The sequence below is a fragment of the Carassius auratus genome, chromosome 6, assembly GCF_003368295.1.
Source record: "Carassius auratus strain Wakin chromosome 6, ASM336829v1, whole genome shotgun sequence".
Lineage (NCBI taxonomy): Eukaryota > Metazoa > Chordata > Actinopteri > Cypriniformes > Cyprinidae > Carassius > Carassius auratus.
Genome location: NC_039248.1, coordinates 6,540,605 through 6,555,757, shown reverse-complemented (window position 1 = coordinate 6,555,757; position 15,153 = coordinate 6,540,605). Strand labels below are relative to the sequence as shown.

The 15,153-nt window shown below is 40.3% G+C and overlaps 1 protein-coding gene across 8 annotated transcripts in view; it reads left to right on the top strand.

The window, feature by feature from the left end:
* LOC113092855 (pericentrin-like) overlaps positions 1-15,153 on the top strand; it is a 46,142-nt gene that overhangs the window by 30,250 nt on the left and 739 nt on the right. For 6 of the 8 annotated variants that reach the window (XM_026258660.1, XM_026258635.1, XM_026258654.1 and 3 more), the window contains 22 exons: positions 2,305-2,541; positions 2,675-2,842; positions 2,959-3,111; positions 3,289-3,450; positions 3,706-4,701; positions 5,551-5,721; positions 5,876-6,382; positions 7,522-7,624; positions 7,727-7,899; positions 7,985-8,179; positions 8,410-8,580; positions 8,671-8,866; positions 8,971-9,193; positions 9,292-9,442; positions 9,707-10,393; positions 11,005-11,175; positions 11,760-11,918; positions 13,062-13,214; positions 13,456-13,682; positions 13,866-13,969; positions 14,060-14,207; positions 14,336-14,466. In XM_026258660.1, coding sequence (XP_026114445.1) covers positions 2,305-2,541; positions 2,675-2,842; positions 2,959-3,111; positions 3,289-3,450; positions 3,706-4,701; positions 5,551-5,721; positions 5,876-6,382; positions 7,522-7,624; positions 7,727-7,899; positions 7,985-8,179; positions 8,410-8,580; positions 8,671-8,866; positions 8,971-9,193; positions 9,292-9,442; positions 9,707-10,393; positions 11,005-11,175; positions 11,760-11,918; positions 13,062-13,214; positions 13,456-13,682; positions 13,866-13,969; positions 14,060-14,207; positions 14,336-14,466 — 5,386 coding nt within the window. The remainder of the gene's footprint in view (positions 1-2,304; positions 2,542-2,674; positions 2,843-2,958; positions 3,112-3,288; positions 3,451-3,705; positions 4,702-5,550; positions 5,722-5,875; positions 6,383-7,521; positions 7,625-7,726; positions 7,900-7,984; positions 8,180-8,409; positions 8,581-8,670; positions 8,867-8,970; positions 9,194-9,291; positions 9,443-9,706; positions 10,394-11,004; positions 11,176-11,759; positions 11,919-13,061; positions 13,215-13,455; positions 13,683-13,865; positions 13,970-14,059; positions 14,208-14,335; positions 14,467-15,153) is intronic. The other 2 variants (XM_026258669.1, XM_026258640.1) reach the window with 1 other exon arrangement.

Genomic DNA, 15,153 nt, shown 5'->3' with positions numbered 1-15,153 from the left:
TTACAGAAATGATTAGATATGTCTAACATGTTAAAGCAAAAACTGTGGCAAAATGATCATTTAAATGCTATTTTTCTTAAATGCATTAACACTCACAGTCAAGACACTTACGATTGCATTTTCATTCGGTGTCCCGCAATGAATGTAGCAAAATTCAATGTGCACATTGAAAATGCATTCCGAGCCGATCACGTGTCCCCGCCCTCGCGCCACGTCAATCATTGTGTGAACAAGGCGGGGCTTACAGAAGGTCAGAGACTCAAATCTCAAGGAGCGGATTCAAGTGAGACAAGATGGACAAGACAGTTGGTCCGTGTATGTTTTGATCATTTCGGTTTATGGCTTCAATATTTCATTCGCACTTGTGGGCGGAGCTGAAACGCTGCTTTCATCTGATTGGTCGAATCGGATCGGTTTTCATCTGACAGCCTTCAGCTCTGTCTTTTCATTCTTTCAGACAGAATAAGAGTCAGTGCGAGTGAAGCACTGTAATGTCTGAAACCACCGCTCACTGTTAATTAGCATAATATTTGAATCAGATATAGCTGGGCACATAATTCGTGCTGCTGAGACCTGCAAATTATTTTCTAGGTTGTAGTATTGTATGAATATTGTCCCACTGATAAATACAGTGCAAATAGTTCTGTCCCTTTGGATAACAGTGAAGTGGAAATAAAAATCAACAATAGACTGAACAGTTCCATGTCTGTAACATTTACCACTCTCATCTTTTAAGTCATAAGTCACTAGGTATGTGTGTGTGTGTGTGTGTGTGTGTGTGACATTAATAAATAATTGTAAAAATGAATATAGTTACATTTCTAAATAAAAATAGTAAAATTAGCTCTATGCTGCTCAGTTCTCCTGTAGCCTACCCCAGAGCGCCCTCTCGCGGCTGCAGAAGGTAATGTTTTCTCTTGGTCCTGAATAAATGTGACTTATAATCCAGTGAGATTTATATATGTTTTTTTCCTCGTCATGACGTATTTTTGGACTGATGTAACTTATACCGAAAAATACAGGTAACAATATTATTATTATTTATTATGAGAGTAATTGACACAGACTAGAACTTTAATGTTTCACCCAATTCAGCTCAGATCTTCAGACTCGTCTGACTAGTGTTGCTTGTATAACTGGCCAGACTTACCTTCCCAAAAAATCCTATTTAATTTTATTTCATAAATTTAACTATATTTATTTCCACTTCACTGTTATCCAAAGGGACAGAACTATTTGCACTGTTTTTATCAGTGGGACAATATTCATACAATACTACAACCTAGAAAATAATTTGCAGGTCTCAGCAGCACGAATTATGTGCCAAGCTACATCTGATTCAAATATTATGCTAATTAACAGTGAGCGGTGGTTTCAGACATTACAGTGCTTCACTCGCACTGACTCTTATTCTGTCTGAAAGAATGAAAAGACAGAGCTGAAGGCTGTCAGATGAAAACCGATCCGATTCGACCAATCAGATGAAAGCAGCGTTTCAGCTCCGCCCACAAGTGCGAATGAAATATTGAAGCCATAAACCGAAATGATCAAAACATACACGGACCAACTGTCTTGTCCATCTTGTCTCACTTGAATCCGCTCCTTGAGATTTGAGTCTCTGACCTTCTGTAAGCCCCGCCTTGTTCACACAATGATTGACGTGGCGCGAGGGCGGGGACACGTGATCGGCTCGGAATGCATTTTCAATGTGCACATTGAATTTTGCTACATTCATTGCGGGACACCGAATGAAAATGCAATCGTAAGTGTCTTGACTGTGAGTGTTAATGCATTTAAGAAAAATAGCATTTAAATGATCATTTTGCCACAGTTTTTGCTTTAACATGTTAGACATATCTAATCATTTCTGTAATACATTTTCATTTTAATTTTGCAACATATAAAGCGTTAAAATTAATATTCATTTTACATATTAAAACTGGTGTAGTAAATGGCAAATGAAAATTATGTAATTTAATTTTCATTTTGCACCAAACGTTGCACAAATGTATTGGAAAATGTAAATGTAAATACAGAAATGCATTGCCATTTTACATATTGCATTGTCATTTTGCATATTACATCCCAAATTGAATAATGCTACCCATATGCTTCCATACTTAAAAGCCTCAATCTGTTGAAAAACTGTTGCTTTAATAATTAATGGCTATTTTGTGCTGCTGTTCTGCATGTTTTTCCACATGGATTCTGCTGGACTGCTTTTTTTTTTAGGACTAGGACGTGTTCCTGACTCTCTTTTTTTTTTTATGGATACACGACTTTCTTTGTGTGATTTTTGTACAGGTGGAAAGTCTTCAGGCTCTGATCAAAGATAAGATGGAAGACTATAGTGTACTGATGTCAGCCAAAGAGCAGTGTCAGCGTGACGTGGAAGAGCGTAATGAAGAGATTGAAAAACTGGCCGCTCGTATCCGTGAGTTGGAGCAGGCATTGCTGAGCTGTGCAGAGGCCAGCCGAACGGTCACACAGCTGGAGCAAGAACTTCAGAAAGCACGCAAGAACCTTCAGGAGCTCACACAGGTGCACCGAAAGAAATGAAATACAAAATGCATTTTTCACTGCTTCAGTTCATGTTAAAGTTAATGTTTGGGGCAATATTTTGTAGCATGAATATTAAAATAGTTCTAACCAGTCTGTGTGTTTTTACTTTCAGGATAAAGAAGCTTTACAGCAGCAGCAGTATGCTAATAAGCTTCAGATCTCTGCCCTACAGTCCAAACTTGATGAGACCAGACACCGTTTCCCTGATATGACCCCTGACCCCAACCTCCGGGAGCAGCTTGAAGCCGTACAGCAGGATCTGCTGACCAAAGAACAACAGGTGAGTGTATATAAAAAGGCTGTGAAAGAGATATGAAATTACCTTTAGCATTCTGTTTTGTCTCTAGTTAGGACATGCACAATGGAAATTGATTTAAGAGTTTTCGTCTCTCTTAGGTGGAGTTGTTGTCAGAACGTATAAGTGAGCTTGAGAAGGATTTGGTAGTGAGGGAGGAAGAGGTCGGACAACTAGCACTACAGCTGGAGCTCAAAAACACAGAGAGCAGAGCTACAGAAGAGCAGCTCCACACACACATCACTCACCTGCAGGTTAGTCTGTACTTGTATAATGAGTGTAGCCTGGCAGTCCTATCATTAATTTGTTCACAGTTTTGGATAAATTGTATTTATAGCACAGAACCTTCATTCAAATTCTGTTGTGGATTTAGTTAATGATTGTCTGGAGGATGTTAAAAAGCCAGATTGACTTCATTCTGTGTCCTTTAGGAGACTGTGGACACTTTAACAAGGCGACTAGAAAAGAGCAGTGACGAATCCATCCTCCCGCTGCCTTCTGCCCTTCTGGAGGAGAAGAATCTGGAGATCGACCACTTAAACCAGCAGATCCTCCAGCTGCAGCAAGACCTTGACATGACCAGTGATAATAAAGTAAGACAAGCATGTCCATGTTTGTTTTTTGTTTTCTTACTCAGAAGTATAAATAGAAATGTTAATGGAAATGGAATTAAGAGGATTCAGAATAGTTCCAGGTTTAAATTCCCATCTCTGATATACAGAGAAATTGGAGTGCATTAATTACAAGTAAAATAGGTATGTTTATTGTCTTGTTAAATTTGAAGATCTTTGTCAGTTATGTTGTAGCAATTAAGTATGCTTGTAACTAGTCCTCATTACCATTTTCAGACTCTGGAGGAAAAGCAAGCTGAGATTGAAGAGCTGCGCACTCTGGTTGAACGTCTTCGTTGTGACCAGCAACGTTTACGGCAGGCAAAGGAAGAAGAGACTGAGCAACTCCACGAGGTTATTAACAAGCTTCAAGAGGAGTTGAGCCAGCTTGACCCCAACCATCATGAGGTCAGTGACCCCAATACTGACAGCCCTGAGTCATCTGACTTCCCCTGGTCTCCTCATCCTTGCCAGCAGAGGGCGCCTGAGGAAAGCCTGTGCCAGGAGCTCCGCAGCCACACGCTGCAGTCGTCTCGCGCTCGCTTGCAGGAGTTACAGCTTGAGCTGGAGCGAGCAGCCGAAGAGAAGGACTCTCTTCAGAGACTGTTGCTCTCCCAAGAAGAACAGTATGGAAGCCAGGTGGAGGCACTCGGCCAGAGTCTCGGAGAGGAAAGGGGGAAGGTGGCTGTGTTGGAACAGGAAACAAATGAGCTGAAACTCCAGCTAGAGGAGAAGCGGACAGAAGCTGAGAGATTGGCGGATCGTGTGGAAGTGTTGGAAGATACAGAGCGAGCTCATCAGTCCAGGCTTCGAGAGTCTGAGCTCCAGCTGAGAAGAGTGGAAGAGAGAAGAGACGAGGTCCAGCAGGAGCTTGGCAAGCTCCAGGAGGAGGTGAGGAACCAGTGTGTTGAGAAGCTGCTTCTGGAGAACCAAATCTCGGAATTGCAAAACAAAGAAGAGGAATATCAGAATGAACTTGACTCTTTACAGTTCAAACTGGACGAGCTTGAGCAAAATGTCCAAGAAGGCAAAGCCACCATCATTGCCTTGGAGACAAACAAAAGAGAACTGTCTTTTGAGAGAGAGGCTCTGAGAAAACGGGAGGGATGCCTCCAGGAGGAAATAGAGCGTTTGAAACAGGAAGTGACATCAAAGACTAACTACATCAAAGAACTACTTGACCAACACAAGGAGACTGTGGCTAAACAAGGGGAAGCTCAAAAAGAAGTACTGGTGAGATACTTGGGAAAACATTTAATTATTAATATATATATATATTTTAATCATTACCTACTCACTACAGTTTTTTAGTGTTTAGTTTTCCTTTCTTACTGTAGTGGAATTTGAACAAGACTGCCCTATAAACAAACTGTAACTTGAGCTGTAACTCTGTGACTTCACTCTTGCCATGAACTATGATGTAAACCGGGAGTTATTTGGGAAGTGGCCTCAAGGTTTCATGCTTTACAGATTCTGTAATTAGTTGCAGATCAACTATGTTTTGTTTGTTGTTTGGGTATTGCCTGAAATTACAGAAGAAAAAAAGGGGAGGGACGAGAATAGAAGGATTTAGTCCAGCCCTCTGGCACATGAGAGAATAGCTCACATGGGAAGTACATTTACAAAAATAGGAAGTCCGTCTGAAGTCTTTTAAACAGTTTACTTTTTAAAGCTTGATCTAAACTTTGGGATTGGTTAGTCATGAGCGAAAGTTAAAAGCTGCACTGTTTTTATTTGCTTTGTTTAGAGTCGATCGAGTGATGTTTCAGCAAATGACATTTAATTTCTTGGAACTTTCTTTCTAGCAATGAGCCACTTTTGTTGTAATTGAGCAGGAGGCAAAACCTTGTTTGCTTTAACATGTAATCGTTCTAGGTCATTTTTGGATTGGTTTGTTCACTGGTTAGATAGTCATGCATTTTTGCAAATGATTTGCTGCAGATTTGAGCTAGTTCTTCTGCTCATTTATCAGAGCAAGACCTTAACTTAAAATTGTTTTGTAACTGATGTAACACATTTTGTGTGTGTGTGTGTGTGTGTGGGATATAAAGAACTGACATTTCTGAGTGATTATTTTTGCAGACGTGTGCTGAAGAGACTTTGGCTAAAGCGGAGACCGCTTTACGTGAGCGAGAACAGCAGCTGATCCACCTGAGGGCGGAGCATGATGCTCTAAGGGCGGAGTTAGCAGCTGTGAAGGAAGGGCTTAATACCAGCACAGAGAGAGCTGAAAAGCTACAAGAAGAGGGACAGGTATGTGGAATAGTTTCTTAATAGATACACACATTGGTTTGTTGGTTATGACTGTTTTATACAAAAGGACCCAGAATTGAAAAAAAGAAAAGGGAAAAAAAAGCACTTTTATGGAAGTGTAAATCAAGTTGCTGATTTGATCTTTCACCATCAGACGAAAGATCGTGCATTGGCTGATCTCGAGGTCCATAACCAGCACCTGAAAGCAGAGCTGTGGAGTCTGCAGGATGACCTGGCTGTGCAGGAAGAAGAGCTGGCCTATCAGCAGCGGGAGCTAGAGCAGCTCAGACAGCGCTGCAACCTGCAGGACCACCATCCCAAACACAGCCACCGCTTTCTTGAAGGCCTTTCCCGTGATCCATCCCTCTCTGCTTCCCTGTCTTCACCAGAAGTCCTGCGTAGGTTGGAGTGCAGTGAAGAGCACCCCTCTCGTCTGCAGGTGTCTCACCTCTCAGAGCTCAGTGCGCTACACAATGCCAGCCTAGAGCTCCACAGCAAGCTTTCGCCTATGGATCGGGAGAAAGAGAGACCACACCCCAGACAAACTTTTATCCCACCTTCAGAAGAAGTCCCACCTAGCACACACACTTCATCCGCATCCCCTTGCTCTCTTACTGTGTCTGAACACCTTTCTGTGCTTGACTCCCTGGATACAGATAAGGTAAGCATGCATTTCACTTTTTTTTTCTTTTTTTTTTTTTCAAAAGAAAGGTTCCAGCGCTAATTGGAAACATTAAAAACTCTAATTGAATTCCATTGATAAAATAAAGGAAATGGCATTGTTTGTTCGACCTCAAAAAAGAAAGCATAGCTTGATTATTTAATTGATAAAAACAAGTACCGTATTTTTCGGAATATAAGTCGCGCCTGTGTATAAGTCGCATCAGTCCAAAAATACGTTGTGAGGGAAAAAAAACATATGTCGCATTTATTTAGAACCAAAAACCAAGAGAAAACATTACCGTCTACAGCCACGAGAGGGCACTCTGTCTTCAGTGTAGACTACAGGAGCACTGAGCATCATAGAGCGCCTTCTTGCGGCTGGAGACGGTAATGTTTTCTATTGGTTCATTTCTCTTGGTTCATGTCAAATTAATTTTGATAAATAAGTCGCACCTGACTATAAGTCGCAGGACCAGCCAAACTATGAAAAGAAAGTGCGACTTACAGTCCATAAAATACTAGGGCTGGGCGATATATCTAAAGATATGATCATGTGCATCTAATCAGTAAAGCTGCTTCCTTGATCACTGCTAAAATCACCATCACCTGCTTATAATTGGAGTGGCATTTAATAGACAGAGCCGTAGATCACTGACAAGCTACGCAATATCGTGTTCAATATCGCAGGTAATACCTGTTCCCTTGAATTTTTTTCTGGTCTCTGTATTTAGATTTTTAATATAAATGTAGCATTTAATTTGACAGTTTCAAAAATCATGCATCTTTGTTTCATCAATGTAATCAGAAGGACTTACAATTTACAACCAAAAACTGTATTTATTGATTTTTGTCCTAAAAGCACTGCACAACAGAAGTTTACGGTGTATATTTAAAAACATGAATAAAAAATTCTGTAGGTTGAATGTAAATGCAAGTGTAAGTAGATTTCTTCAAATTAATGAATTTCTATACTTCATGGTTTCTCTTTTTTTCTATTGATTTTATCACCCAGCCTTAATGCCAGATGATGGACAGTTTTATTGGCCACAAATTGCAATAGTTAGAATTGATGCCAAATTATGTTTATTCTGTTGACGTCATGATGGCGTGGTAATGGTGTAGCTGTAATGTTTTAAGGTTCATGAATTGGACAATTCAGATGTGACGCCATCTCTGTCTCCACTTGGTTCCAACTCTCCGGTGTCTGTGCCGGAGTGGGTCAGCGATGGATATGGCAGCAGTGAGTTGTGTTCTAGTGCATGCTTGCATTTCTTTTGGACAGACTGGATGTGTTTAATTAAGGTTAAGATCATTTTCTTAGTTAATCTTACGGTGTTTGTAGATGTGAGCTCAGAGTTGGAGGCCATGCTGAGGCTCGAGTTGGAGAATGCAGAGCATTTAGATGCTCATTTTGTAGAGTATCTGCGCTGCAGAGGAATGTCACCAGCTGAAAACACAGATAGTGCTGCAGGGAGTATGCACGAGAGCCGCGAGGCCCTCACACCTGAGTTACAGGTAAACATTTTTAATATGCTACCCTCACTCATGCGTGAAGAACTGATTGATTTAGTGATTCTGTATCTGTGTGTATCATTTACAGGCTATGTTGAAGCGCGTCTACCAAGAAAGCTGTAGAATCCTGTCTTTGTCCTATCGCCCTGCTCCATCTGGCCAGTCCCGCCCAGATTCTGAGCCTGCCCCACCCCCCTCCTGGCAGAGGGAGAGACGGGCCTTACAGGAGACCATCTTATCACTCAGAGAGCTGCTCTGCAGGATGGCTGAGAGGGAACCCAGGGTGAGGCTCCTCTGTGCATCACTGTCCTGATAGATCCTTAAAGTAGGAATAAAAAAGAGAGACAACCAAAGATAATTTAGAGACCTTTTTTTCTGGTTAAATATGATGCACTAGGCTTTGTAGGGGTTAAAGTAACTTGGAAATTAAACTGCAGATCCAGAGTGATTGTGTGCAGTAGTGTGTGCGTTCCAACAGTTCACTTACTTTTGTTTGTGCTTATGTATATGAAGACTGACAGTGGGGATGTGGACTGGAGGTGTGAGCTATTGCAGGCTGTCCGCAGTGTGTTTGACAGTGAAAGGGAATGGCTTCACTCTCAGCTTCAAGCTTTCATGGCAACTGCTACTCAGATGGACCACACCTCTTTGCTGGATCAGTTAAAGAAACTGTTTCAGAAGCAGGTGCTGAGAAGCCCAGAATATGATTCTGATGTTCTCATATTAAATTAATTCATGTGCTTTCATTTATTGACTATACTGATTTTCTTTTAGGAGGAGCAGCAGTGGACCTCTCTAGAGCAGCTGTTCAATGCAGACCGTCACAATCTATTGGCTGAGGTGCGCAGCCTGCATGCGCAGCTGCATACAAGCACCCAGCAGAGCCAGGAACAGCTGCGGCAGCTGCAGGACTCCCTACACACTGCAAAAGAACAGGGCATGGAAACGCAACATCAGCTGCATATAGATGGTATGCTTTTCACAATTTATTTTGGCGGAAAAAATGAACAGCAAGTATTTGAAAACCAACAAAAACACTCCCAAAGGTAGAGTCTAACTCTGTGCACTGTTTAGTTGAAGAGCTGGAGTTGCGGCTGCAACAGGAGCAGACCGTGGCCCATGATCTGCGCTCCTCTCTGGAAGCTGAGAAAAGTAGAGGATTGGAGTGGCAGAGGCAGTTGGAGGCGGAGCTAAATGCTGTGTCTGTGCTGAAGGCAGAGCTAGAGGAGACCAGGCTAGAGCTTCAGACTACATCTAAAAATCAAGATGAATTAAAGAGCCAAATCCACAAGCTCAAGTACAGCAAACATGCATACACACTTTGTCACTAGTAGTATGCCATATTTTTGTTTATTTATAATTTTTTTCTGAAAAATGTTTGTCTATCTCTTTCAGGCTAAAGCTGGAAAATGTTGAGGGTGAACATCGGGCCTGTCTACAGGCATTGGAGAAAGAGCAAACTAGAGTACAGGAACTCCAGGAGGACCTTCAGCAGCAGCAACTCATCAACCAACAGACTGTTGATCAAATCCACCAAACACACGAGGTGAACCACATTTCTGATGTATTAACCTCTTCTATTGGTGGGGAATGTGGTTCATCTGAGTTTATCAGTAGTTTATCAAAATAATTAATATTCTTTCACTGTTTTTATTTAGTGGCTTTTGTTAGGGTTAAATCATTTTGTCAGTATGTGGTTTTTGTTTTGTGTAGTTTGAATGAATTTTTTTGAATGATTCACTCAGACCCTGTTTACTCTTCCGTCCACTTTCGACCACTTCTGACCAGATTTTTTTCTCGTTTACACCAGGCTTTAAATGAGCAAGCATCACATGTCAGTCAGCTTAACTCCGCTCTGGACCAGGAGCGTATCACATCCAGTAACCTGCGCTCTGAGCTCCAGATCGAGCAGTCTCGTTGTGAGGCCCTGCTGGCCCAGGAACGGGAACGCACTGAACGTGCACTTTCCCGCCTCGAGGATGAACGCTCTCGATCAACAGAGCTTGCAGATTCGTTCTCTCGCCAAGCCCAGGAGCATGCACGCTGTTTAGAGGAAGAAGCTCGTAGACAGGAAGCAGCCAGCGCCCACGACAGAAAGTTTATACAGGACTTACGGGCACAACTGGAACAGGAGAGGCGTCAGGGAGAGGACATGGCAGCCATGTTGGAACGTCTGCAAGGGCAGGTGCTGGAAGGGAAGCGCAGGCAAGCGGAGCAGGCAGAGCAGGAGGCACACAAGGAGCAGGAGGAAGTGAGGAGGCTCCGTGCTGCTCTGGAAGGCCTGCAGACTCAGAAAACAGAAGTCGGATGCACTCTAGAGGCGGAGCGACAAAGAGCTGCTCAGTTACAAACAGAGTTGGATGTGATGAAAGAAAAAATGAGAGTGGTGAAAGAGAGGGAGAGAGTGAGGGAGGAGCAGATGGAGAGGCAGAGGAGACTGGAGAAACAGGAGCAGGTGGAAAAGGAACGACGACAGGAATGCACCAATGAGAAACTGGTGAGGAAAAAGATTCTTCTCTTAAAGGGATAGTTCACCCTAAAATGTCAGTTCTGTTAAAATTGACTTACTGTTGATGTTCCAAACCAAGTAAGACCCAAAAACTTAACTTAAATCAGTTCATCATAAAGCGATCATATCTCTTCACAAGATGTGTAACTTGGGATTCAATTGATTCTTTTTACATCCCCTTGTTTGACTCACTGAACGGGCATTAACCACTAAGTTTCATTCAAGATATTTTAAAGGGATATTTCATCCCAAAATGACAATTCTGTCAGTAACTCACCCTCATGTCTTTCCAATCCTCATGACCTTTATTCATCTTCAGAACACAAATTAAGATATTTTTGATGAAATCCGAGAGCTTTCTGATCCTCCATAGACAGCAAAGTAACTGAAATGTTCCCAGACCCAGAAACGATATTATCAAAAGATGATCATCAAAAATATCTTAAGTTCTTATGGGTTTGGAATGACATGAGGGTGAGCAATTAATAACTGATTTTACATATTTGGGTGAACTAACCCTTTAATTTGATATGTACATGATCATCATAGTTTGCTGTCATTGTGGAAGAGCACTGAAGTTATTTGATGAATTGTCTCAGTTGGAGTTGGAAGTGTTGCGTGAGAAGGATCAGCAGCAGTTGAGGCAGCTGCAGCAGACATTGGCTGATCTGGAGCACAAAGAGAAACGGCTCACATCAGAACGCCTGCAGAGAGAAACCCACTCCAGTGGCCAGACCTTCAGTCAGAATGCACTCACAAACATCTCTCAGGTTACATTCTCCAGCCATATGTTTTGTATCAGCATGTCTGACTTGTACTCTTAAATTGAAAACCCAAGCTTCTTTTTGTTTTACAAGCAAATTTTCAGTTTATTTATTATTCATCACACAGATATTTAACAAGCACACTTGGCATATACAAACAATTTAATGCTAGCAAGTCTATATTTGAAGTAACCAGACCAGCTGACCATATATACCCAATATACCCAGTCCTACTTATTCTCAAAAGCTTTCACTCAGATGAAAGTGTTTGTACAGATACAAAATAATTTGTCTGACATTTTGAAATGGAGAAATGGGTTTCGTTGCACTGCGTTGGTACAGAATGTCTAAAATTCACATTGAACAGAAATGAGAGTTCAGTCTGACAGTAAGAGGTCCAGAAATACCCTGGCTATCCTTGAGCACAAAGTGAAGAAAACAATTGTTTGTTTTCAAATTGTGGAACCCTTTAAACCCCATCAGGTTTTTTATTTTAATTTTATTTTTGTATTGCAATTATCAGGTATCACAATCCTTCTTCAAATTGATCTTGTATTTATTTTCAATACATTTGATCATCTGCTCAATAGGATTCTACCTCATCCACTAACTCTCTAATGGAACGTTTGCTGAAGGAGAACGCAGAGTTCTCTGAGTGTCTCGATGCTCTGAGTGAGGAGAAGATCTCTCTTAAACACACTATATCCTGTTTGGAGAGAGACCTGCAAAGCCTGAAACAGCAGGAGCAGGTAATATTATTAACAACTAGTTTATTCATTTTAATTTTAACCTCCTTTTTTGAAAAGCAGACCGTTTTTAACACAAATGAAGACATTATGCAACAAATGAATTCACCTGCTGAAAAAGCTTGAGGTGATATGTTGAAGATAAATACAGTTCTTCATCTGTTTTAATGTTTAGTCCGTATGTATTTTGGTTCCAGGTGTGAAGTGTTTGGCTGCAAAAAAAAAAAAAAAAAAAATGTAAATGGCTCAAAGTAATCATGCCATGTCCATAAAAATGATAGGTAACACTTTAGTATAGGGTCCAATTCACACTAATAACTACTTGCTTATTAGCATGTCTATTATTAACAAATTGGCTGTTTATTAGTGCTTACAAAGTACATATAATGCATGACATCCATAATCCTACCCAATACCCTAAACTTAACAACTACCTTATAAACTATTAATAAGCAGCAAATAAGGGGTTAATTGAGGCAAAAGTCATAGTTAATGGTTAGTTATTAGTGAGAATTGGACCCTAAAATAAAGTGTGACCAAATGATATGATTGACAGAACAAATTTACCGGGATATCCGTTTTATTACGGGTATTCGTTTTAATACATAATGTACTAAAGTTATGTATAGGCATATTACATCATGTATTTTAAAAGTGTTGTTCAAGAAATCATGTAATTTCTTGGTTTTGATATTTTATTTGAGCCAACTATTATTGCATAATCGTTAGTTTCTATATAAATAGTCATACCAATGCCTGTTTTTCACTTAGGTCTGTTTGTGTTACTAAAACATATCAGATTACTCGTTTGTCAAAATAATCAGTAGTTACAGCCATAGATTAGTTTAAAATATTTTTTGTTTTACTTTTTGTAATTAAAAGACAAATATTTTGTCATTGAAAGTGACAATAAGTGGTGATATAGCTCTTAATTTTCCAAGAATATGATACAGCTTTCATTCTTCAGGTCAACCATGTATTCATGAAAAAGAAAATCGGTTTAAATAAAGAAAGCGATAACTTTGCCGTAGTATCCTTTCAAATGTTAAAGTTGCCACAGTCATTGCATGCTTTGCATGTGATGCCCCGCCCACGGTTTTCTGTTTAACCCTTGGGTTTGGCTGTGTATGTCTGTCTGTCCGTCAGGTGAAATCTCCTGCTGTTACGGAGCAGTGCATTTTATCGGAGAAGCTGACCTGGCAGAAGGAAAAAGCAACTCTTCAGGCTGCGCTGCGTAAAGCAGAGGCTGAGCTCTCAAAAGTCACAGCTAGCAATGAAAACAGACCCATCAATAACCGGGTAATATGGACTAATGAATTAACTGTATAATCAGTTGCTTTATTTTAACTGTTTAATGTAGAGTTTGGTTTTTGACCGAAAATTTATATTTGAAGTAATCTGATATTTTAGCTTATTTGAATAATTTAACAACAGTCACACTTCTTTGATATTGGTTAATGTCATATGGGTTTTTTATTACATTTTTTAAATATAGTTTTAGTGTGTTTGAAGTGCTTGCTTTATGAATGTGTTCCCGTAGGTGCAGCGGCTCTATGAGAGATACCTGCGAGCAGAGAGTTACAGGAAGTCGCTGGTGTATCAGAAGCGTTATCTGCTGTTGCTGCTGGGAGGGTTTCAAGAGTGCGAACAGGCTACTCTTGCACTAATCGCTCGTATGGGTGCGCAGCCATCCTTGAGCCAATCAAGGGCCTCCAGACCCCTTAACCGCTTCAGAACAACTGTCAGAGTTGTCATCGCTATCTCAAGGTAAAAAGAATGGCTACGTAGATGTGTGTACCAAAGTTAGTATGGATTTTGGAAAACGCTTGCTTGTGACCGCTTCAAGATTAGAAATGTTTAAATTTGTATTTAAAACTGAGTTTCAATTCCATTTTTGCTGTCCTTTAATGGGTGGTTACTGAGTTTCTTGACCCACTTTTGTTTTTTTAGACTGAAGTTCCTCACTAGGAAATGGCAAAGAGCTACAAGGAAAATCTCAGTAGGCAGTGCTACAGTTAACGGGCATGGAACAGGACCAAGCACAGGTAAGTGTGGTACGTTGTTCAGCTCGCAGACTTGATTTGGTAGTTCTGCAGGGGATTTAAATCAGAAGTAATTTATGTGCTGTTTTCCCTATTTCTTAGTTCCTGCCTTGAGGACTGAAGTGCTGAGGCCACAGCAGACTGGAGTTGCGTTCAACTCTCCACCCACCCGTGATCATGCCTTTGCACAAAGGGGTGTGGTCTCTTCTCTAGTGCCGCCAATAAAATCACCTTTCAGACTGAATCATAGGTGAAATATTTCTTACTATACAAATAGGTATATGTAGTGTGGATCTAGGTTGGTTTTCCTTTTTAGTATTTAATTCAAATTACAAATTCAGATTCATTAACTTTCACTCTTTTCTTTCTTACTCAAAGAACACACACAACTCCATTGCTGGGACCTGCTGAACGCTCCTTCAGCTCTTCCCAAGATCAAGAACGTTCGCTTACAGAGTATATCCAACATTTGGAGACTGTCCAGCAGCGACTTGGAGCCGGTCGTCCAGGTAGGATGAGGCCAGTGGGAAATGACCTAAAATTACTTCATCTTTTACATGGAAACCACTCCAATCTGAGTTCCAATCTTGTTCAACAAATTTAGTAAAAAAAAAAAAAAAATCTCATGCTTACGCATAAATGCCAAATTACGAATACAGTAAAACTTTAATATTTTGCCTTTTTATTACCATTTAAAATGACAGTTTTAATATTTGATTGTCATTTATTCCTGTGACTGGCTAAGCTGATCAGCCATTACTCCAGTCTTCAGCCTATTAGAATGATTTCTTAAGGATCACGTGACACTGGTTTAAAAAAAAAAAAAAAAAAAAAAAAATATATATATATATATATATATATATATATATATATATATATATATATATAATATAATATAATTAAAATATGCACTGACCTCTACTGGAAAAATGAAGCCCATCACCAAACCAGTGTGAAAGGTGTTCTTGTGTTCTGAAGGTAGTAAAATTTGTCAAAGCTAAAACTATATTTAGACCTTGTTTCTGTAACTGATTACACAAGATGGTTAGTCTTTTTTACTTTACCAAGATCTCTATTAACACTGAAGGTGAAAGAATCCAAAACCCTAAATAATGGCCATTTGTGACCTCTGACCTTGCCATCTTACAGTCCCCAGAGCGAACAGGAGGCATAGCTTCCCCGATACGATGAGCTAT